General features: G+C 37.2%; 1 protein-coding gene across 1 annotated transcript; it reads right to left on the bottom strand.

Annotated features, from left to right (window-relative positions):
- Positions 1 to 23,338, bottom strand: hat1 (histone acetyltransferase 1). Its single transcript, XM_082176225.1, has 11 exons — positions 23,217 to 23,338; positions 22,272 to 22,343; positions 21,858 to 21,933; positions 21,594 to 21,714; positions 15,005 to 15,184; positions 13,726 to 13,847; positions 12,275 to 12,379; positions 9,862 to 9,968; positions 6,818 to 6,969; positions 4,682 to 4,798; positions 1 to 573 (listed from the first exon to the last, which is right to left on the bottom strand). The coding sequence occupies exons 1-11, from the start codon at positions 23,221 to 23,223 to the stop codon at positions 406 to 408; spliced, it is 1,227 nt and encodes a 408-aa protein (XP_082032351.1). The 5' UTR covers positions 23,224 to 23,338; the 3' UTR covers positions 1 to 405.
- Between the last annotated feature and the right edge of the window lie 1,193 nt (positions 23,339 to 24,531).

Below are 24,531 nucleotides of genomic sequence, written 5' to 3'. Positions count from 1 at the left end.
TTAAGTAAAATCTTTTTATTTTAGACACATCAGCAAAGAGATGGAAAGTCATACATTTGAGCAATATACAAAACATTTTATTTGTTCAAGGAAGTGCTTCAAAATCTACATTTTTTACATTAAGGAAAATATTTGATGGAAAAAACACCAACTGAAAAATTAATCTCCACAGTAGACCAATGCACTCATCTCTTATAATGTGAATAACAAAAGTAACTGTAAAATTGTAACTGTCTATCACAAAAGTAACAAATGCAGATGTTTCATGTTTAATCCCTCATTAACACTGTGTACAATGCAATAGAACAGTGTGTGTGTGTGTGTGTGTGTGTGTGTGTGTGTGTGTGTGTGTGTTGTGTGTGTCTCGGCCAGTCTTTCCAGGACGATGCAGAGGTCTTGCGTAGCTCACGCCTGAGCCAGTCGTTCCAGGACTCGCCGATAATCCGCAAGCACGTCCTGGTAGCTTTTCTCCAGTTCCTCGTGTTGCAGACTCGTGTCCATCTGGCTGATGTGGGACGCCAACTCCTCTGGCCTCAAACATTTCCGCATCTTAGTCAGCTCACGCTGGTTTTTCTACACGCATGGCAAAAGCGCCGGGAGAAAATACACAGGTGTCAGTACAGCGCAAGAGAAAATAAGATGCAAACCAGCTCACCCGATCCCATCCAAAAACTGCCATTGAATAGAAACCCCAGGGCAAATGTGATTACATCACAGCTAAACTTCATGTATAAAAACAAAGCGAGAGAAAGAGGGGGGAAATTAAAGAGCTGTGAACAAAAATCGAGTCTGTAAGGTTGTTGAGAGGCTTTGGCACAGAATCAAGACTCTCAAAACATGAATTCAGAAGAAAGCGCACAGACACACACAGGCACAACATATATAGATTGAGATCCCATCACAGCGTCATTCACAGTAACATTTTTAAGAAAGATATTCAACAGTTGATTTCCCTATAATTCTATGACGGACAAATCAATGTTACCACAGACCTTATTTTACTCATGAATCAAAAAAGCACTATTGAAAACCCATGGGAAATTCCAGAGAGAAGCCATGGTGAATCAGCCTTCCGGGTTGAGATCGCGACTGAACAACTCTATTGTGTGATTCCTCTAGTAAGCGCTAAAGCAGTGCAGATAGTGTGTGGATGTCACATGTTCCAGTGAAAAATGTCAAGTTTCATGAAACATTCTTAAGAAAAATAATTCTCAATAACAACATTTGGTATTCCCAAGAACATTTCTCAACAATGTTCGTATCTTTGTTCTTAAATTCATTGTAAACAATCTCTAAAAGTTAGGATAATCTCCAAATTGTTTTAAATACCCAAGGGTAAGATGTTAAATTCATTTATTGGGTTGTTGCAAATATTAAGCATTGCAACATAACACTACCTATATATACAGTATATGACTTTCAACCAGCATTACAAAAAAAAATTTCTGGATCAAATCACCTACCCTGCCTTTAAATGTTCTTCTTGGTCAAAATGCCAGAGTTGATGAGATATTAACATCTAAAGTGAATGTAAACAGGCAAAATATTGGATTAGATATATTTAAATTATTGTGCACTTGGAGTCTTGCAGTGTCAATCCAACTTATGTCATTAAAATTCATCAAATAACAATTTATGTTGTTAGACCTAAAAAAATGTAAAATAAAAAAATACATTTTTTTTTTTTTTTAAATCAGGTAATCGTGTACTGAAATGTTGGGCAAAGTTCATTTTTAGCACGTTATCCCATAAATCCCTACACACACGCGCGATGTTGCAAGGACAGGAAAAACTGCAACATATTCCAAGTAAAGAGACCTCCAGAAGAGAGAGAGAGGCATATGGTCTGCAGATCCTGATGCATTTCCTCTTCCCAGCCTCATGTTTTTCCCTCTTTCTTTGGCTCGGTCTCTTTACTGCTGTCAGAGTTTTCTGTCCTGGACTGTGTCATGATGAGAGCGGTTCTGGTCCAACACATTACCAGTGCTGGGGCTTCAGCACCAAAGCAGATATCAGATCAACTCACATTATCTGCAGAATATCAACTAATATCCCCACAACCTCCAAGAGGAATCAGGACGCATGCGGTGACCAGAAACAGCTAATCGAGTACAATCCAAGATGAAAAGATAAAGAGGACTGCACGCAATCTGCAGTCACACAACTTTGCTAAATCCTCCTGAGAATTGGAAAGTTCCAAAACCGTCTGACATTCTTTCTACTGTGGAACACAAAACAATTCAGTAGAACGTTCACGTTGCTCTTTTGCGTATTATGAATACATACAGCAACCGGAACACGTTAAGCTCAGAAAAAAAGGAGAAATAAAAACTCATATTTCAAGACTCCTGAAGACATGATAGTTTTGCGTGAGAATCAGGACAAAATGTTAATTTATATTCACTAAAAACACTGCTCCAATCTCATTTGTGGTTGCATAATGTATGCACTTACATGGTAAAAACATTTCCTTTTGTGTTCCACAGAAGAAAGAAATATTAACTTGGAACAAAATGAGATATGATATTTAAAATGCAATAATCTTTTTTTTAACTACATAATTGGCGAGATATTCCTTATTGTTATCACAGTGGAAAACGGTTGTGCTTTCTTCACGATTCTTTGATGCATAGTAAGTTCAAAAGAACAGCATTTAGCATCTTTAAAATAGAATCTTTTGTAACATTATACATGTCTTTACTGTCACTTTTGATCATTTGAATGCATCCTTGCTAAATAAAACGTAAATTAAACCCCACCATTGGAACGTTTGTGCATTTCTTTAAAAAAAAATGCATACATTTTTTTCTCCCATAATCAGTGCAAAAAGTGCAATACAATTGCACAGAGGTTATGAAGTCCCCCTGTGGTCAATTTTATCCCTTAAAACTCATCTTTGATCACCAAAATGGCATTTAAACCTTTTTTTTTTTTGCTGAAAAATGTCTTCATGCCTTAAAATAGCTTGAATGCAAATCTACACCCTTGCCTCATTTAGTACGAGTTAATGAGCCCCGCCTCCACTCACTCACACTCAGAGTTCAACTCGCTAAACTTTACTGTAGTAAACGCCGCACGATGGCAAGTGTAAATACTGGTTTAATTCAGCCAAATATGTTTGAACCAGAAACTGATTCAGAAAAAGAGGAAGAGTGAATTATACAGGGTCGTATACAAAGTCGATGTATCAGAATGGTCATGTGTTTTATGCACCGCTCTCAACTACGTCGGACACATAACAATAATTAATATGATTAGCCTTTGGCTTGACTACTTTATCAAACAGCTAATCATGTGTTGCTAATGTTACACAAACCATGTTCCCGTTCGCATCTCAGATTCAGACAGCTGGCTTCTAACAATCAGCATCCGCAGAAACACTTTGAACAACTCAGAACGTCAGAGGAGAAAAGCATATAGTTCATCATAATATAAATCATATACACAACTCACTCTATATTGCTAAATGTACCTGATTTTTCATATCAACAGAAAAACATACCAGGATAACCTGGTTTCTCTCGAGACTCCCCTGTTCCCTAACACGTTGACGATCACACGTTGATCTGATTGGTTACAAGGTAGTTTGTGACGTCAGAAACACCAGCGATTTCAAACCGTGTTTTCGAGACTGTCTTTGGTTCACCTCAGTTTTAAAGAGAAAATACTCAGCAATGGTGTTGACTTATGAATTTACACACGGTTTGTCTTAACGCATATTAAAAACACTAAATGGAGACATAAACAACTTGATTTTCACCACAGGTTGTCTTTAAGACATTAAAATACTGCATCACATGCTCCAAATCATAACTATAACATACAAAAGCCTGCAGACAGATAACTATTGGGGTCAAACTAATTTAGTGATATTGCACAGATGCTCAGCTCCAATCCTGAGACACACACACAACTGCAGCGTGTCTTCATGCAGAGAGATGGGATTAGAGAAAGACTGTGTGCAGGTGACTGGGTGCTGCATTCTCCCTGCTAAATGGCTCCGCTTAAATCAGATGCAAATCTGTAATAATGACACTTGTTGTGAATGGAGCTCGTGGTGTGGATGTGGAGACTGCGGCTGCCGCCCGGTGTGAGCCATTATACCCTCAAACAAACCCAGAGCGAGGCCTCGGGTCCCTCTCGCTCTTAACACCGCGTGAGAGGATCACACAGGAAACGGCAAAAACTATTCACACCACTCAATGAATAAATTACGCCAGACAAAGACTGCAGAATATCAGAACAGCAGCGCTGAAAGAGTTTTGTTTCTGTTCATTTTTACACAGCACACTAATATAAACTGGGCTAGAAATGTGCAGCTCTCTTTGAAGTCAAGAAATGCTTCATTTCACATGTTGTAGTTGGAGCTGCGTGGTTTGGAGAACGTTACACAAGCGGGCCAATCTTGGCAGTCGGGGTTTGTTTTGGCAAGACTTCACTTGTTTTGTTGTTTCTTGAACCCCGCCTTCAGTACATGAAGTCCAAGCTCCTTTCTCTGCAACTTTATGACTGACTAATCATTGCATGGGTGTTGTTGCAGTTACGCCTAATGGGTAATGTACTCTGTGTACCAAGTCAGATTGCAGTCAATCTGCTTCTGAAATGCAGTCCATCAGCACTGACGGAGACAGAAGGACCAACAGCCGACATGAGCAGATAAAACACACACAAACACACTTACTCTGTATGGTCCAAAGAGTCGTTTTTTCACCTCCAAGCGAAATTCTCTGGCTTTCTCTTCATCGCTCATGTCTGTGTTTCTGAGACGCAGAATTTCATAAACACGCCGTGCATGTTTCTGAAAGTTAGAGAGTAGACAAAAGGCATATTGGAAAGGTTTGTTTCATTTAACACGCATAGCTTATTTTCAACCTAGAGTTTGGGGAAAGCACCTGTGGCAATAATTAAGTCCTGAGCATTTAAAAGCAGAATATGCGAGCTTCAGATTTTCTTTAAAGCTCTTAAATGAGTTCTTTAGTAAAATTAATTTATTTTCAGCTGTAACTGCTGTAAATATAGTACTTTAGAGGTGGAACTACTATAAAAGTTTAGTTATGCCATACCGATACAATTATAGTTGAAAGTTTAGTCATGCCAGACCGATACAATTATAGTTGAAAGTTTAGTTGTGTTATACCAATACAATTATAGTTGTGTTATACCAATGTAATTCCTGTGGGTAGAGTTCAGTCAGCCCATCATTTTTGCAAAATAAACAGATAGGGTGATTAGGATACAAAGCTGAGGGGTCGTGTATCACCCTAAAGAGGTTTATTTTGATAATTACAAACTGACTGTGCAATAATCATCCAAACTACATTGTTTTCACCAATGAACAAATAAAACATGGACCTGAAATACTGATTTAATTAGAGATGATTTATGTGAAACGAGAAGATCTAGCACCGCTATAAAAGAAATGTGTAAAAACTGTCAGTGTGCCACAGATGCTTTCCATATAGCCTAAGCAGTGACATACACAAATGCAAAAGACAAAACCTGAATAAAAGGAAGAACATCATGCATTTTAGAAAAATGGCATTGAACCATCAATCTAGAGTTATGTTTACTGTGCTATGTGGGTCACTTCCATAAGTTTAGCTAGTCTTTTTTGTACTAATGAAGGCAAAGACCATAGATGATCAGATTATTTGTTTCTAATCAATTAAACATGTAAAGGAGGCTTCCATTGCATGTCACATTACAATAAGATGTAATGTCCATATCCTCGCTGTCACTGACGAATAGTTTTGTAACAGTGAAGAACAGAAACCCTAAATACGTTGTACACAATGTACCAGTTACAGCAATTATGGACTGAATCTTTAATGGTGTCCACTTCTCTGGGTTAAAAGCATCTAGCTCTGGGATTCCCGAGCTACTCTGACTCCTTCTGTAACTATGACTCCGAGAGGTCCACCATACCTCAAGCAGTTCCCACTAGGGTAGTATGGAGAGACACGCATTTTGCCTGGCCATGCCACAGGCACCACCCTGAGATAATCACTCACAAACAACACGAACAGAGGGGATTGTGGGGCATAAAAGGAGATGCTGGGTCATAATTGGAGCAGTTAAAGAGTGACCGGAGTGGCGAGAGAGAGAGGAGTCCCACAGGGGTCACTGTTAGGCCCACTCCCACTCACTACCTGCTAATGGCCCTCAGAGGAAACGGATGTTCACTCCTACCTTTAGGGGCATTGCAAGTTAAAAACCCATCAGGACAAAGCCATCATCTCAGTACATAAATGCACTCTTTGTAGAATTAATTGTATAATTATTTGGCCTTATTAGCTACACTATACAGCACCAGTAAAGTTTTAAAAGAAGTTTGCTCTGAAAATATATATATAGAATTTTTTTTTTGAATTGTGGGGTGGTTCAACCACACAGCTACTGCTGGCAAGTCGATTCAAATTACAAGAAGTGAAATGAAGTAAAAAAAAGTTTAATTTATCTGATATACCCCATATAACAAATGTATAGTAATAAACAGTGGTATCTACTTGCGTATATATTTTACTAAAACATTTTAAAGCAGATAAAATGCCACACATGAACTGTTGGGAACAATTTTAGTGATGATCCAACCACTAACTGGATTGATTGAAACTAATCAAACTATCTAATCAGGTTTGAAAATGGAGGTGCTATTGAAACATATGTGTGTGTGAAGCAGGTTTGAATCCATCTTGTGGCTTTTCAATCCTATTACAATCTATTTCCACCTCTTCTCATGTCTTTTCTGGACTATCGATATCAATAAAAAGGCAAAATTATTAAAAAGTAAAATAAATAAACCTGCGAGGGACGTTACCTTGTTGATCTTGAGTTTTTCTCTGGCCTCAGACGCCATTTCTTCACTGAAGCCCAGAGAGAGTTTCTCATTGGAGAAGGAGGACAGAGTCAAGCACAGCTTCACCAGCACAAAATCTCTCAGCTTCACATAACTTTCAGAGGGATCTTCCGCTGCAGAGAACACAGTTGTGAAATGACAGCCCACGGGTCTTGAAAGTTTTCATTTGGTAAAATACAGTATCGAGATACTGACGCCAGACAAACACAGCACAACCTTCACGAAAACACTCATTACATATGCTGAATACATCATTGGAGAAAATTGAGATAAATGCATGTTTACTCTGGTAATCAGGGGAAACAAAGACTTTTACTCAATAAAAAAAGAGATGGGAGACAAAATACAGTAATACAATGTAGATTAGGACTGGGCAATACACTGAATGTTTACAATATATAGCTGGCAATTAATCAGGAACAAGCTAATATCATGATTTTAATGTACTTAATACAAACAACAGCATTAGACTTAAGTTCCTGTCACTGCCTCGCAAATACGGGGGCATTAAAAATGTCTTATATTAAACTTTAGTTGCAAAAAGGTTAAGTTTGACTCATTTCATTGAAAAAGTTGACTTTCAATGAATCGATTCAAACTGCTGATAAAATTGTATTTGTGCCGCATCATAAAAATAAAATAAAATATACTTTCATGGAAGTGTCCAAATGGGAAAGTGCGTTTTATGGGAATAAAATGTTTCAGTAAAAATATATGAGGATAAATATTGCTGTTTATTATTGTGTACAGTATGCATTTGTTATATTAGCGTATGATTGATATAAACAATTTAATATTATTCAGTGTGTTCATTTAGCGCAAATTCAGTGTAGAAAAAATATTCTAAATTATTTAATTAACTATTATAATCTAGACTAAGAAATCTAGATTATTATTAACTACATTTTTACTATATTTTACTTCTTGAAATACACACTTTATGGAAAAAAAAGGGTCATTTCAAGCAACTATTTCTATATTGTTTTATATAATGCTATACTACACAGCCCTTGTTATCTGGTCCTCTCTCTATATAGAGAAATGAACAAACATGGTAAAATAGTGCGAGATGCGTAGAGACCTGGTAGAGTGTGGTCCTCTCTCTCTCTCTCTCTCTGAATAATTGTGTCTTTGTTGAGGGGGTGAGTGAGTGGCAGCATGTGGCCAGCACATTTCAGCAGCAAACTGCCGGCAATTAACATCACATCCCTTCACCTCCCCAAAACCGAAGGCAGAGCAGCTCAGCAGCAACAACTGCCTTATGAAAGGACATTCACAACACTTTGCCCTCGCTCCCATTCAAACACACAGAATATCATTAGAATGGCTGTGTGATCATACATGTCAGCTTTCTTGAACACATGCTCTAATGGTACTAGGTTTTACATTCATTTTTTAAAATTAGATAAAGCCATTTGCAAAGGATTTCCTAGATCAAAATGAAGAAAACAACATGACAAATTATCATCGACTGAAGTGGAACTTTCATGCTGCCATTATTGACTGCATTAATGCCTGTAAAAGTTGGTCAACCAATACGGGTTTCTCATGTCAGCTGTTCATTATTGCAAAATAAACCCAGAAGTGTGTTGAGAACCCTGACGCAAAATGGAGACTGACTTTATCCCACATAATAATAAATTAATATATGAAAAATTGATTTGAGAAGAAATTATTTGATTATTTGTGAATAAAGAGGCTGTAGAGTGATTTGAAATAAATGAACCTATCATAGCTATATAAAACAATATATTTATGCTACTACAACGGTCATCAATGGGTCAGTGAGACATGTAATAATATAATGTATATTATATTGATATAAAATGGATACTTAAATTATGTTACAGCCAAAAACTGATATGATGGCTGATATTATAAATCTATACTATACCGTTATGCTATACTGTTTGCACCACTGACATTTTCTGTCTCACTGTATCATCTTCCAGCCAGGGTTAGCATTATGTGGGACAAGTTATGTGGGACAAGTTACTATCTAAAAGATAATACTTAGTATAAGTCTTTTGTTAGTTTTAGCATAAGTCTTTTAGTTAGTCTTTTGTTTTAGCATAAGTCTTTTGTTCAAATGTTTGGTAAAGTACACACTGCAGCTAAATTTGGTTGTCAATTCAGCTTTTAATGCTTAATCCAGTACACACAGAGTTCAGTAGTTAAAGGGACAACCGCATTCTACAACCAAATTAACAAAAAAAAAAAAGTGGATAAGAAAAACGACACTGTGTCCTCCTAACCAGACGCAATGTGATAAGATTCCATCGACAAGCAGTTTGTCCGTCCAAAATCAATCAAAAATCACAGCCAATCAGAGGAGTGCGTGGGCGGAGTCTCTCTGCAAACGCACGGCACTTGCAACGAAATGGATACCCACAATCTAATTAATATTACACCATTTTAACCGGATTAAAAACACAGACTGGGTGAATGAAGCAATCTTTGTCATAGAATACACTTTTCAGATGTTGTTAATTTATTTTCAAGATCTGAGATGAATGATCTGTAGTAGATCTGTTCATCAGTAGTAGATGAACCATTGTCGCTTTCAGTATGGCTATGTATCATGTCAACTATATTGAAACTCACATTAGATGCTTTCAACATCAAATAAAGCACATAAACAGCACCTGAGATTATCATTGCCATACTTTGTATGTTGTTCTTCCAGCCGCAAAGTCACAGAAACCGTTTCTAAAACAGAATCGTTGTGTATATCGTCATCACGGCTGGTGAGGACAAAAATTCTGATTAACATGGAAAAGATAACTTTTATTACGTGACAATCACCACAATTTTGGGAGTGAGTCGTGTTCTGTATATGCACGATATTATAACACATTTAAATGTGGTTGGCACTCCTGAATCTTTACCGTGTGTATGTGGCCTTAAGTATGAGAAGAAATAATAGGGATCATTTCTCTGGCAAACAACACTAGTAATAAAAGAACTCATGAATGTTTAATCCAGGCCTCGGTGTGCGCTCATACCTGTGATGTCCTGTACTTTAGCAAGCGTGCAGTAGTATCGGTGGACTGTCTCTAAGAGCTGAGCCCCGTGGCCTTCTCCCTGGAACGGTGGTAAGATCAGCATCTGGCTACACACACACACACAATACACACAGCTTCAGTGATGCTGCACAGAAGAGCACGATGATTAGGCACAATACCAATTTAAGGTTAGAGCTCTTGAGGCTTTGAGCAACTGTTCTGCAAACACAGGCCCTGTTTCAACTCTAGCACCCTTCAGACACACACTACACTACGGACCTTACAGAATCTCCTGAAACTGAAAGGTTTTGCTTCAGGATCACCACTTTACATTCAACAACATCAAGTTACTGACACAACACAGAAACAAAAATTGTTAATCACACCAAAAGTACCAAAAATTCTCTTCAAAAGTACCAAAATACCAAAGAAAAGAAAAATCTTAGTACCACAAATGTACTAAGAAAACCATGAGATATTTTAAATTTAGGGTTGGGTATCGTTTGGGTAATTTTTTCACGATACCGGTGCCAAATCGATACTTTTAAAACGGTATTGGTGCCTAAACGGTGCCTGAACTGATACTTAAAAAAAAAAAAAAAATACAACGATGGATGACATTAAAGAGCGGCTTTTTATTGAAAAAAAAATATATTTAAATTGACAATATATTAAAAGTTTAAAGTATACTTAAATAAATACAAAACACAAATGATTTAAATAAATATACACAATAAAACCTAAACCACCTAACCCAACTGCAATACTTCAACATTAAATAACAGAGTATACTAGTGGCATTAGTGGAGGAATGCAAGCAACCACGATATTCACGTTTTTTTTATTTTTTTTATAAGCCCATGCCCTTCTTGATATGCATTTTGTGCATGTGTATGGAATGTTAAATAAGTTAATAATGATAACATGACTGTGTTTTAGGGCTGGGCGGTAAATCGAGTTTGTACGATATATCGATATATTCTTTTTGAAACGATATGGGATGAGGCAATACCGTTTCGATACAGTACTTTGATACGAGCACATCTGAAAAATAGCGGAGGACGCAGTGAGAGCTCCTGCAGTGAGTACAATAGAAGTACATAGTACAATTTGTCCTAAACATGACACAAGCTTATATTAAGGGCTTCAAAATAAGTGGTAAGATATAGTTAACAAGTTTAAAGCAGCTTGCCCTGTCAGATGCTCTGTCAGACACTGTTGCTGACTGACAGATAAATACCTGCGCTGTTTAAAGCGTTTGAGATGTGGTGCTTTCCTCAGTGCTTAAACTTACATTTCACAGGTTTATTCTCCATCTGTAAATGTTAGAAAGTCAAACAAACATGTCCATTTCACTGTCAGGAGAGGACGAGCTTCTGCAAGTGAATCTCCGCTAAAATTCAAATAATTGTATTATATTTTATCCATGTCCAAGGAAAGCGAAATCTTTGTCGTAAACAATAAGGGTATTTCCCATTTCCACCAGCGCTTTTTAATGCATTAAATCAATGCCACTGATCTCTATGAAGTGAGCATCAGCTTCAGCGTTACCTATGCGACGCATTGCTGATCAGCCAAGCCTTGTAAAGTGATGCTAAAAGGTCAAATGAATTAACTCCTTGTTTCATTACGTGTATCTTTGAATGAATCTGTGTTTTTGAACGTGTTAGTTGAATGAACGGTTTAATGACTCAATCAAATATAGTCCCTTGCCACCACCTCCACAGCTCAGGCATTAAAGTGGCATACCGGTGGGTTTCGGTACACAACCCTAATTAATATGCAATGAAAAACAACTGCAGAAGTGTGATATGATATAACACTCAGTTAAATATCACATTATATTTGCCATATTACCAAGGGAAAGAGTGATGGTACACATGACCTGTGAAATCAACATCAAAAGAAACAGGAAGCATTTTCTCCAGCCTTTCAAAAGCCTATTATTTCGACTATTCGTTTTCTATGCGGGACTATAAGGTTAGCTGCAATTTATCATTTGCATTTTGTATGGTTGATCCTATCAGAACTCATTTTGGGTCGCGACCCACCGGTTGCGAATTACTGATAAAGACTGCCTCAATTTAGCTGCTGAAAATGTTCTCAAATACAGTAAGCAATGATATCATCAGTCTCCAAAAGGTTATATCTGTTCATTCATGAGTGGCCGATGTAATGAAACGTTAGCACGTCTTGCCAATCAATACATTAGACTCGTTTTCAAAACGAGCTTTTGGGTGGGTGATGCTGAATTGGTTGGTCTTATAATACCCGGTGAGGGGCTGGCACACAAGAGACGCAAGATGGTAATTTGGGAGTTTTAGGGACAAGGGAGAGAGAAAGATGTGTAATTTTCTTTTCCTTTTTTCACAGAATAAAGCAGATAGTGGGCACGTGCTTCCTCAGTAATTACCTGACACGTGGTCTGGTTTTGTCTGGGTATACGTAGTAATTATACACTGTCATGTAGCCAACCGTCGCGTAAAGGGTCTCTCCATCCTTATTGTACTTCTCGAATCTGCAAGAAAGACAGAGAGATAGAGAGAGATGACAAAGGCAGGCAGGTCAATCGTAGGCACGCTCCCATGCACCAAACCCCCCCCCCGTCCCGTCCCGTCCCGTCAGCGCGAGTGGCCCGTCGCTGCACCTGCTGGAGACACTGAATGCATTATGCACTTAATTGGTGCACTGCAACTTTGAGCAGAGAGGCAGGCATCTAGCCTCTTCACATCACTCCAGTCCATTTGCCCATTGTCTGTTTTAATAGGTGCCAAAGCAAAGAAAACACAGGCAGAGTCCCCTTCACTACCGCTGGAGACTTCATTCAGCGTTTCAAAAGACAACAACATTCAATTCAGCCTCTTGGCCTGACTCAAGAAAGAAAGAAACACAAGAGCAAAGAAACCAGACAAACAACACAAAGGAAACTCTTGCCAGATCAACAATTTGCTTCAATGCAGGAGAAAATATAATTAAAGCAGTCTGATAATTGGCCCCACGGGCCCCACAAAGGCAGGAGAGACGTAACTGGGCCCGCTCGGACGCTTTAGACGTGTGCGCGTGTGAGAAAGACTCAGGAAATTAGGGTTTAGAAAGTTACTGTTCACTATTAATTGACACTACATTCGTATCGGCACTCGCTGACTTTGTGAGAGCACTTGATTTAGATTTTTTGCCTGCCAAAGTTATCAACACTAATCACAAGTTTTTGCCGACAACTTAGATTTGTTCTTTGCCCACCCTCAATGTCCTTACAAATTATTTTGGTTACCTCTGACTTCTGAACACTGAGACATTTCTCCAATTATCTTCTTTTATGTAAGTCAGCATAGTAAATGGGTAGAGAGTAAATGATGACAGACTTTACATTTTTGGGTGAACTATAGCTTTAAAGTTACTATCTGTACTAGTATCTGTTCTGTACTATACTATATAGTCCTAATGTCAGTATTTGTGACATAATTTAGAGTTTTGTTGACTGTAAAAACAAACAAAACTGCACTTACCGTTAATGGTTATACAACTGAAGTCTATGGGGCGAGACATTCAAAACAGAAATGCGAAGTTTGTTTTATTACTAATATTTTTTTTTTATATATAAATTATTCTTTACACAAATGTATGTTATATGACCCATATAGTCTAAATCATCCTGTTGATGGTGGGATTACAGTTCTACAGATCTATGAACTTCACAGCTGATTGTGAGTTGCTTTAGTGAGCAGATGTAAACACATTCTTGCCTGTTAGACTGAAGATCATTACAGTAAAAGCAATATTTTCAAGTGTTTTCAAACTGAGGAATGAGGGATTATACTTTAATGCTGATACACCATAAAGAATATTTGCATCTTAGACACTCACACTAGGAAGAAATCCCAGCGGTCATCATCCACGTCGATGAAACTGGCCGTCTCAATGAACCACATGAGAAACGTCTGCAAGCGCTCGTGGTACTCTCTGAACCCTGGACACGAGATATCCACCTAAAATCATGAAGAGCAGATGAAATGGTACAACTTTACAATTAGGTCTTATTTATTACCATTACTTAATGCATTAACTAACAATGAGCAATATATTTGTTACAGTATTTAATAATCTTAGTTAATGGTAGTTAATACAAATCCAGCTGTTCATTGATTGTTCATGTTAGTTCACAGTGCATTAACTAATGTTAACAAATACAACATTTGATGTTAATAATGTAAACCTTGAAATTAACATTAACCAAGATTAATATTTGTTGTAGAAGTATTGTTAATTCTTAGTTCATATTAACCATGTTAACTAAAGTAGTTAATTAATGAAACCTTATTGTAAAGTGGTACCGATAAAATCCATAGTGGGTTCACAAGCAATTGGGCTAGAACTTAATTCAAAGTCATTCTTTAAAATGGGCAGTGGGAAAGTCAACATTTTTGCACGTTTGCATAATATGAATTATTGCACTTTTGCACAGAATGAATATTTTGGAAGTGAAATCTGAAAGGTGAATACGGATTATTGAATTTTTATTAATGAAAATGTGTGTGAAATGTTTTGAATTTAAATATTCACATCTTAAATATATAACCATGTTGAATTTCAGCCCATAAAAATGCAAGCCCTAAAAATTCATTTAAAACATTATTATTTATTATTTACCTAAAAACATTTGTCATTATTTTACTTCCATAAACCTTCTTTTTCCGATTTTATTGTCTGCGTTTTGGTAAAAATCATAAAATTAATCAAAAAGTATAATATTAATATAATAATACAAAAAATATACTTTAAAATTTGTTGAAAAAAAATATTTTCGGTTTTAAGCCAAGTGCACCCTGAATTTTTGGTTTCGGTCCAGAATTTTCATTTCGGTGCATCACTAGACTAGGTAGTAGCCTAATACAATTACAAACGCAACAATAGTCCTTCATTCGAGTGTAATAACTTTCTCCACTTCTGAAACTTTTCTGTTGACGTAAAAAAAAATGAGCAAGAAAAAATAACTATAAAATCATAGCGTAACATTTCACTATTCATGATCCACACTGCCAAACCTGTTACAATGGCCTGAAACTCTATCATATTCCAGTCTGAATGCTGAATGACGTTGCCAGCAGTCAAAGCAGAGACTCGAATGCAGTGGGAAACTCTGTACCTTGTGTATATGGTAGGTGAGATCCTCTCCTGCCTCCACATTGTGAACTTTGTAGGTGTGTTGCAGGCTGCCAAAGGGTCTGAAGTTGGCCTCTTTCTCCAAGAGAGAGATGAAGTCATCTGTGTTACAGCAGAAACCAGCAGGAATGATCTCTCTGACCTTTCCCTCCACATCATCTGGCTGAGGACAAACAGAGAAAGAGAGAGCAGACTTTATATGACTAACTACCAACATTTCAACAAATGAAAAACTACCAACATTTGCAGCGGGAGAACAACATTTATGTAAAAGAGAGACCAGTGTATATTACAATTCAAACAATAGAAACAAAGCAATCTTCAAAGTCAATATTTAAACCTCCAAGAATCACAATTAAAGAACCGAACTACAGTGCAAAAACATATATATATTCTGTACCCACTGATAGATGCTGTTTCAAACGCTCACATTTGTGTTTGTTTGAACTAACTCTCAGCATCAAAGGTTTCTATTTACAGTGTGTGTTTAAAAGCATTGAGCAATGCAGCCAATCACAATCAAATCTGTTGAGTGCGTGAATGCACTGGCCTATCAGAGTTAAGTAGGAATTCGCTAAACGCCGCTGAAAACGCACAATATTTTGTTCTGTTCAATCCCAGCCGCACACTCGCAAATCCTTTTATTATAACCAACAAAGCGTAAACACGATGTAAATAAGAGATTCGCTGTTCAATCAAGACAGGTTTTCGCAGGAATGCAGAATTCAGTGAGTTTGTGGTTTAGAGATTGACAGTCTTCGTGATTATAAAGGGAGGCTCTTCTCTTGCTTTCTGTTTATTACCCATTCACCTGCTTTATTCACCTGCTTTATTTCATGCTGCTAAGCACACTGCAAAGTTTCTGGATTGACAACCGTATTTAAATGCACGACTGAATGGGAAAAGTTGAAGTAATAACCAATAGACCCGGAAAAAAATGGGACAAAAGTACATATTAAACAGTTTTTGCCCTGGTACCAAATATTGGCACATGATTATTCAGAAATCATTTTAATATGCTGATTTGCTGCTCAAGAAACACAAAACAGTTTTTTTGTGGAAACTAGGGCTGTGTGATTAATCACATTTCGATTTCGGCTTCCAGCGATTATGAAAACAAGGTAATTGGTGGTAAAACGGTTATTGTGCGGCTACCGCATTCTGTCCAGCGCACTTTCCTTTTCTTCTCAGCGGTGCGCTTTCATTCCTCCCTAAGATAAAATATCCCATCCAAATCAGCCGAATAAGTAAATTATGTAAATGGAGGCTACTGTTGCTGCTAAACTGCAGGACATGCTTGATACTAAACAGTGTTATTAAAAGCGCATTAAGCCAGGAAATAGACGCTGTTCCCTAGGTGGCCTCCTGTGAGTGCGCTCCGAGACGGGCCGGAACGGGCATCAGCAAAGTATACATGGGCTTCACATGGGCTTCACATGGGCCTAAACGCTCAACTGGCCCACAAACAAATGTGTAAAAATCCATTTTGGTAAGTTTCCTTGTAAACACAGTTGGTTATATCTTAGGTTATTGCACACATTTAATAAAGCGTGTTTGAAACGCGTGTGTGTAACCGTATATTGGATCCATGCAGCTCTTAAAGTGACAGGAGCCTAATAATGTAAAGTCATTCATGTAAATCAAACAACAAAAGATGAAGATAAAATCAATCACTGCTCTTGAATGAATAACTTTAGTAGTTTTAATAAGGATTAGTCTATATTTAATGTATACATCAGTGTTATTTTACATTAGATTTATTCAATTTTTGTTGAAGGCTTTTACTTATCTGAAAACCACTGTTAGTACATCATCCTGAAAAACCTCAAGCACTATTTATTTATTTTGTATTTTTTGTCTGTTTTGTTTGTAATTTGTTTCTTTGTTCTTATTTTATTACTTGTCTTCTGTAACTGTTTTGAGGACTGTAACTTACATGAATTAACCTGGTATTAGTTTTTGCTGAACAACAAGAATCGATAATTGTGAAATTTCACTGACATTTAAAATGACTCATATCATGAAATAAGACTTTGATCAAATCACCCATCGATAATCATGTTAAATAATCGTGATTTCACTGTTGACCAAAATAATCGTGATTATGTTTTTTTTTTTTGCCATGAAGTGGAAACCATGAAATGTATACTTTCATTGTAAGTCTTTGGGATGTGCTGGAGGAGACTTTACAGAGGGCTGGACTCTTACATTGTCAATACAAGATCTTGACCAAAAATTGATGCACCTCTTGATGAAAATAAATGTTGTGATGTTATTTCCATTAAGAGGTGCATCAAATTTTGGTCAGATCTTGTATTGACAATGTAAGAGTCCAGCACTCTGTGAAGTCTTCTCCAGCACATCCCAAAGACTTACAATGAATTTAAGGTCTGGACTCAGAGGAGACGATTCATGTGTGAAAATGATTCTTCATGCTCCTCACAACCATTCACACTTTGAGTCTGATGAATCTTGACATGGTCATCCTGGAATATGGCCATGATGTGTCTGACTACATGATTGTTTAGGAAATGAAAAGCTACACACTCCAACAATTATGGTTAGAAGAACTGTTGCCAAACATATAACATGCTAGAAACATAATAATAACAGCAATAATGATCCAATCATGGACAAAAAACATTTGCCTATTTAAATTCAAACAGCAACTTTGGCCAGGACAGTGTATGTATGCATGAGTGTGTGTGTGTGTGTATTATATATATATATGTTTAATATGTATGTTTACATCTATATATGGGGAATAATGTTTTAACAGACTTTCAGTGAATCATGACTTAAATTGAGTCTAATCGTCACACAAAGCTATTGTATAAATACAGAAGACTTACATGGCTTCAGAAGAACATGACGGCACGAGTCATACGTTCAACTCGACACTTAAATTGTGCTTTTAGGAGCTAGACAGCCACTGGCCACTTTCGGTTTTCACTGTGATCTTTCTGCTAAAACATCTCTCTTTTGTAACTTGGAACAACTTGTTTTTTTTTTTGTCTGTGAATGATAACAGAATATTGTGCTGAACATCCCAAAGATCAGCAATGACTCTGTGCATCTCTATAGAGGTAACGCACGTTCATCTTAATCTAAAGCACGTTTCAATCTCCCACAGAGCGAGATCGGTTAACTCAGCTGTGTCTAGTATACAGTGAGAACAGCTGAATTTAATCATATAAACTGAAGTGGCACATTTATGAGTTATGTGTCTATTCCCCCGGTGCTCGGCCTTTACATATAATCACAAAAGAGCCCTAACAGAGTAATTCCCTATTGTTCTGTCATTAAGCTATACTTCAGCTGTGACTGGCATGCCACAAAAAGGAATTAAAGGAAAAAAATACATATTTTTGTGGCACAAAAAGGAGACCCATTAGGCAATTAGCAATGTCAGCTGAGGAGTTTCCAGCCCCCTCCTCCCCCTCCTCCTATTTCTGTGCCTCCTCTGAAAGACCACTTAATTGAATACATTTACTACTTATCTTAAACCATGAATATCAGATGAAGTTCCCCCCACCGTAATGTGTCCCAGCTTCTCACCGGGCAATAAAATTTAATGAATTGATCTCGACTTAACAAAAAAAAAAAGCCTGGATATGTATAATAGGTTCCTGTGTTCTGAGGCTGGTGAGCGAACTCAATCAAACGAGTTTGCCCTCTCCATTCACGGGCTACGAACCGGACAATAGCGGCCCCCCTCTCCTCCACCCGCTCTGAGATTTTTTTACCCAGCAGAATGTGCACCCATGTTTGCATTGTATCCATTTCTAGCGGGCCTGACATGAGAACACTTTGTATTAAGTTGCTAAGCAGGGCCCTTTGGCCGCATGATGGGCTGCACTTGTGTCGCGGGACTCTTCATTCACAACGGCCACAAAACACACGACAAAAGGCTAATGCAACACGCCGCTAATTCCCGCTCATTCAGACATCAGCTAATATCAGAAGGGGATCGGTGCACCTGCAGCTCAGTAACACTCACTATTGTCCTGCTGCATTATGGGAGCGAAGAGAGGACGACAAAAACAGAGCAGACAGAAAATTGTAAAAAATAGTTTCTCGGGCAAATTGCTCGATCGCACAAATAAAAGCGTGGCATTGTGGCGTTCCTGTATTAACTAATGGCGCTTAAGGATGCAAGACTCTTCAGAGACTTGAGCTTCGTTTTGAGAATATGTCTTCTTTATACGATGGGGTTCAATAAAGGCATTGAATCCAATTACACTGGGGGGAAAAAACCCTTCTAATCAAAGACTTCATCTATGAGGAAAAAAGATGAAAAAAAGAACCCAATATGAGCAACGGTGGAGCTCTGTAAAAGACACAATAAAATAAACATCTTAAGAATGTTTAGCGACAATAATTACATGCTACGCGTAAAGGTGAAAGATATTCAGAAATGGCACTAAAAACGGCAGTCACATGGTGTCAACACACAATTAGGTCTAATAAAAAATAAAATTAAAAAACAGCTCAGGTCTGAGCTTATCGAACCTTAACTGCCTGATTCAATCACATGCACAAGCAAGCTTGTTCAATCACTGTAGAAAGACTAAGATGCAAAATTGAATAGGCCTGTAAAGAGTGTGTGTGCAGTGGTAGAATACAGAATATCACAAAAATACAAATTCTGTCATCATTTACTCGCCCTAATGTCACTCCCAAAACTGTATGACTTCCACACAAAAGGTATATTCTGACTCTACTCTTCTTGATAATAAAGTGAGACTGTCTGCGCTATACTCTGTGCCCTCTAAAGCTTTGGCTCTCGATCAGAGGGCCTCAAGGAGACTCAAATGGCTTAAAAACAAAACAAGCATTAAAATAACGTTAATATAGAAAATTAAAATCAACTTGTTTCTTATTTAAATTCAATCCCTTATGAGCCACTAGCCTTTTAAAAGTGTTATTTCTAAGACTGAAATATTTCTAATAAAGAAATAACTTTTTCTCAATCCTTTCCCAGTAAATCACGAATGACTGGAACAGTCTTTTAACTTTAAAAATAACCTAACCTGAATATTCAACATCTGTAATCCTGAAATTTAATTTGCAGAAAGTAGGAGTGTCAGGCTTTCAAATATTGTTGTGGACAGTGGGGATCCTTGGAGTCAAAACGTTTGAGAACCACTGCTCAAGTGATATGAAACTTGTGAATTATTTATTGAAAATCTCCCATTATGTTGTAGTGCTAAAATTGAAAACCAAATGTTGACAGGTATGTGATAACCACAGGTACATTGCTGCCATGGTAAAATGTGACTGTTTTCTTATGAAAAACAATTTCATAAACACATTTAGTATAAATGCAAATGCACAAAAACGGCAATAGCTTAAAGAAATATACTGTTGGCAAATTATATTATTCCTTTGATAAATTGAAAAACATTATAATTGCGTCTTTAACAGACACTCTGTCACACTAGTTATGTGCATCTTGTCACTGTAAACTGGCCTGTCAATCATCTTGTCACAGTTAACATCCTCCACATTTCATTTAAATGAATGTCCTTCTGTATTGGAGAGAAAAGAAAGAGCACGCTGATCTGCCAGTCGTGGGTCTTTCATCAGAGATGAGATGATGTTGCAGATGAAATATAACACGGATAACATTAAATAAACATTTTTCATGAGGTTAAATGTTGATTATTATTAGTCACTCAAACCCCTTTATCTAAACCTCTCAACTTAACCTTCGGTCGCACCAGGGCTCCAGACTCCCACCAAATGCTTGCATTTGTTTGTTTAGTTTTTGTTTTTATATTTTATATATATATATATATATATATATATATATATATATATATATAATTTATTTTTATATTATATATGTTCACTTTAGTAGTTTAGTTTTGTCTATATAGTTTTATTAATTTTTATTTCAGTTTTAGTCATTGTAGTACATCAAGTTAAACTATATTAAATTGAGAAATGTTGCCTTGGAAACTAAATGAAAAAAAAATTATAGTGTATTTTAATGCAAGTGACAAAAATGTTTATGTTTTTAGATTAACTATAATAAACCTGATGTGCATCCAGATACAGAAGTAAAAGAGCTGTCGCTACTTCCGTTACACTGCTACTTTAAACAGTTAAATATAATATAATTTACAAATGCACTCACGTTAAAAATAAGGTGGAAAAATTCCTAAATATCACTTTCCTGAAAAACAGTGGCATGCGATGCAAAACATTATTGATTGGCTTAATATTAATTAGTTATCATTAATTCAAGACTACCACAAATCATTCTCAGTATTTTGACAATAACTCACCTATATTAGTCAGCTGGATAACTTTATAGTCTCAACATATTTAAAATAGTAGAATTTGCAACAACGATGTTGAATACGTGACAAAACACCAAATATTTAAGTTTGCATAGACTAGAACAAGCACATGCTTACTGTTGAGTCCTGGATGTGTTGGAAAGGCACATGGTGTGCATGCTTTGTTCAGAATGTGGTGCATATGTGTAAGTGGATATTTTCATTAGATTGTATGAATATAAAAACTGTTCATGTCAGCACAGTGAGTGGTATGAGAAGCTGTACCTCCACACAGTCAAACTTGTCTGTGACCCTGGAAGTGTACTTGACTTTGAACAGGGTGTTTAGGTTCCCTGCACTGTAGTACAGCTGGATCTGAAGACCTTTGTAGCCAAACGCCACTTCACTGTGCAAAATCAAAGCACAAACATCAGAGAAACAGGGAAACACACACACACACACACTGATTACATATTCGTAAATTAATACATGCACAATAATAAATGTATAACAGTGATTGATATGCAATGGAAAGTTTGATATACATACTCGTCTCCATAGAGCTGATGACTGAACTCCGGGTGAAACGTTGTGCTCTCATCCTCTACATCCTCTGGGAACCGCACTACATCACACACAAAAACTGACTTTATCCATTGGGAATTGAATGGAAGGTGAGCATTACATATCAGAATGGAGTCAAATTAAATAAAAGTGCTTAAATTGCTGTTTAACATTATCATCATCCAAACAAATCCGAAGCAGAAAAGGAAAGTTGCTTCAGATGAAGAACATGTTAAATCTTGAATAACATCTTCTGATGAATCATGCAAAACTAGGAAAAAGTAAATATGGTCAATTTCATGTCGACTTGTAGAATACTGCAGGACAAATGTTTTCGGAATACAAAACATGATCGTACAACAACAGATTCAGTTTTTATAGTGATGATTATTGATTTACCTAATTTCAGGCATATAGCTTCGTTAGTGTCGCATTTGTACTCCGCAAGTTTCTTCTCCATGTCATTCACAGCTGTAGGAAAGAAAGAGAAACATGTTCATCGTCATAATATAATGCTCAAAATCTGTCATCAGCTAAACAACTCAATTTCATACAATACAATAATCAATTCAATGCAATATAACACAATACAATAATGTGTCTGTCGTTGCACTAACATACCTCACAGATTAATAAAAAATGTTTAAGTTCACTAATCAAATAAAACAAATTTGGCATATTGACCATGTGCGCTTCATTGTGCACACAATCAGACTTTCTTAATATTACTCTTTGGAACATCTCAACTCATACTGGAGAACAAGATCAAGTCCTTGTCCTTGAGTGCTTTGAACTATTGACTTGTTATACTGATATAATTTGTAATGACAAAAATACCAAAAAGAAGCATTTGCATTACTGGTCTTATAATTCTGGACTCAAGAGTATACATTTATATAACTAACTATCCATCATAGTATATATTTATGTTTATATATCTATCTTATATGTATCTTTCTTGCTCTCTGTGAGAAATATACTTGATCTCAGACATAAAGACATGAACACATCTAATGCACGTTACACTGACAGCTCTCAGAGAGTTCATTTGCTGCAGCCACCCGTGTGCACTGCTTAATCTGTGTGATATTGTGAGTTCGTGTGTTTGTTAGTATATCTGACATTTAAAAACGAACAGATACCCATGAAAACAAACATGTGCTGTTCTTCTCTGTGATGGTTAGCATTTAGCCGCAGCTAAAACTCAGTTTCTCTATTCTATCTGCACCCGCACATCTCAGCACACAGCACCGCTCCAGCTCTAGGATCACATTCACACACACATGCTTCATGACAGCATCAGAAAATAAAACACGGACGCTATAAAAGGGTTTTTACACTCACCCGCCATTTTTGCGCGTCTTCTCCGTTCAACCCGCCAAATGCCAAAACCACTTCCTGTTTACCCACGTGCTTCCGCTCGCTAAAGCCATTGGATAACGTCTCGCGTTGTTTTTCTGATCGCAGAAGAATCTGATTTGTCTCCTACGCTTTTTCAACAGCGCCGCATGACAGAGCGAGCACAGGTCCTGGCTCCTGGCATTACTGTCGTCAACACAACAGTTATTATTTGGGTCTGAACCATAGACTGTAAAAAAAAGGTCTGAACGGCTATTGGACGGCTTTTAAACGCAAAATTGCTTGCTGGTAGGCTAGATATGCAAGCAATATGGTTTAAGCAATATAGGATCGTGACTACATAACCCCTCCATTTAATTATTTTCCTATTTTCCTACCAAAATTATTTTTATTTAAATCAGCATAAATGAAAGGCTTTACAAAAATACTAATTTAATATTGGTATGCCTATGTTACAATTTTAATAACATATAATTATTTGTTCACATGAATCTGGAGGGGGTAATTCAATTTGTAATTATTACAATGTAAATGAATCTTAACAAGAAATGTGAACAGTCCTGTAAAAGTCCATTAAAAGTGTATTTTTTTTAAAGGGATAGTTCACCCTAAATTCTTAATTCTGTCATTAATTACCCTATGTCGTTCCAATCCAAACCCTTAATACTTCCGGTCATCAGCATGTTCGCTTGGCTTGCAAGAACCAATGAGGTTCACTCTAGTGTTACGCAGCAAATTTTGAGCTTCTGCAAGAACCAATGAGGTTCACTCTAGTGTTACGCAGCACGTTTGAGCTTCTGCAAGAACCAATGAGGTTCATTCTCGTGTTACGCAGCACGTTTGAGCTTCTGCAAGAACCAATGAGGTTCATTCTCGTGTTACGTATCACGTTTGAGCTTCTGCAAGAACCAATGAGGTTCATTCTCGTGTTACGCAGCACGTTTGAGCTTCAGCAAGAACCAATGAGGTTCACTCTAGTGTTACGCAGCACGTTTGAGTTTCAGCAAGAACCAATGAGGTGCACAGTGTTACACAGCACATTTGAGCTTCAGCAAGAACCAATGAGGTTCACTCTCGTGTTACGTATCACGTTTGAGCTTCTGCAAGAACCAATGAGGTTCATTCTCGTGTTACGCAGCACGTTTGAGCTTCAGCAAGAACCAATGAGGATCATTCTCGTGTTACGCAGCACGTTTGAGCTTCAGCAAGAACCAATGAGGTTCACTCTAGTGTTACGCAGCACGTTTGAGCTTCTGCAAGAACCAATGAGGTTCATTCTCGTGTTACGCAGCACGTTTGA

Source organism: Leuciscus leuciscus (genome assembly GCF_965113295.1).
Source record: "Leuciscus leuciscus genome assembly, chromosome: 7".
Lineage (NCBI taxonomy): Eukaryota > Metazoa > Chordata > Actinopteri > Cypriniformes > Leuciscidae > Leuciscus > Leuciscus leuciscus.
The sequence above is the reverse complement of the archived record's forward strand: the minus strand, read 5'-3'. Positions and strand labels throughout refer to the sequence as shown.

Coding starts and splice junctions, on each gene's coding strand:
- hat1 (XM_082176225.1), bottom strand. Junction 6,970..9,861: donor TAAAGTACAGGACATCACAG/GTATGAGCGCAC, acceptor TGTTCTCTGCAG/CGGAAGATCCCTCTGAAAGT. Junction 4,799..6,817: donor AAAAACTCAAGATCAACAAG/GTAACGTCCCTC, acceptor TCTAACTTTCAG/AAACATGCACGGCGTGTTTA.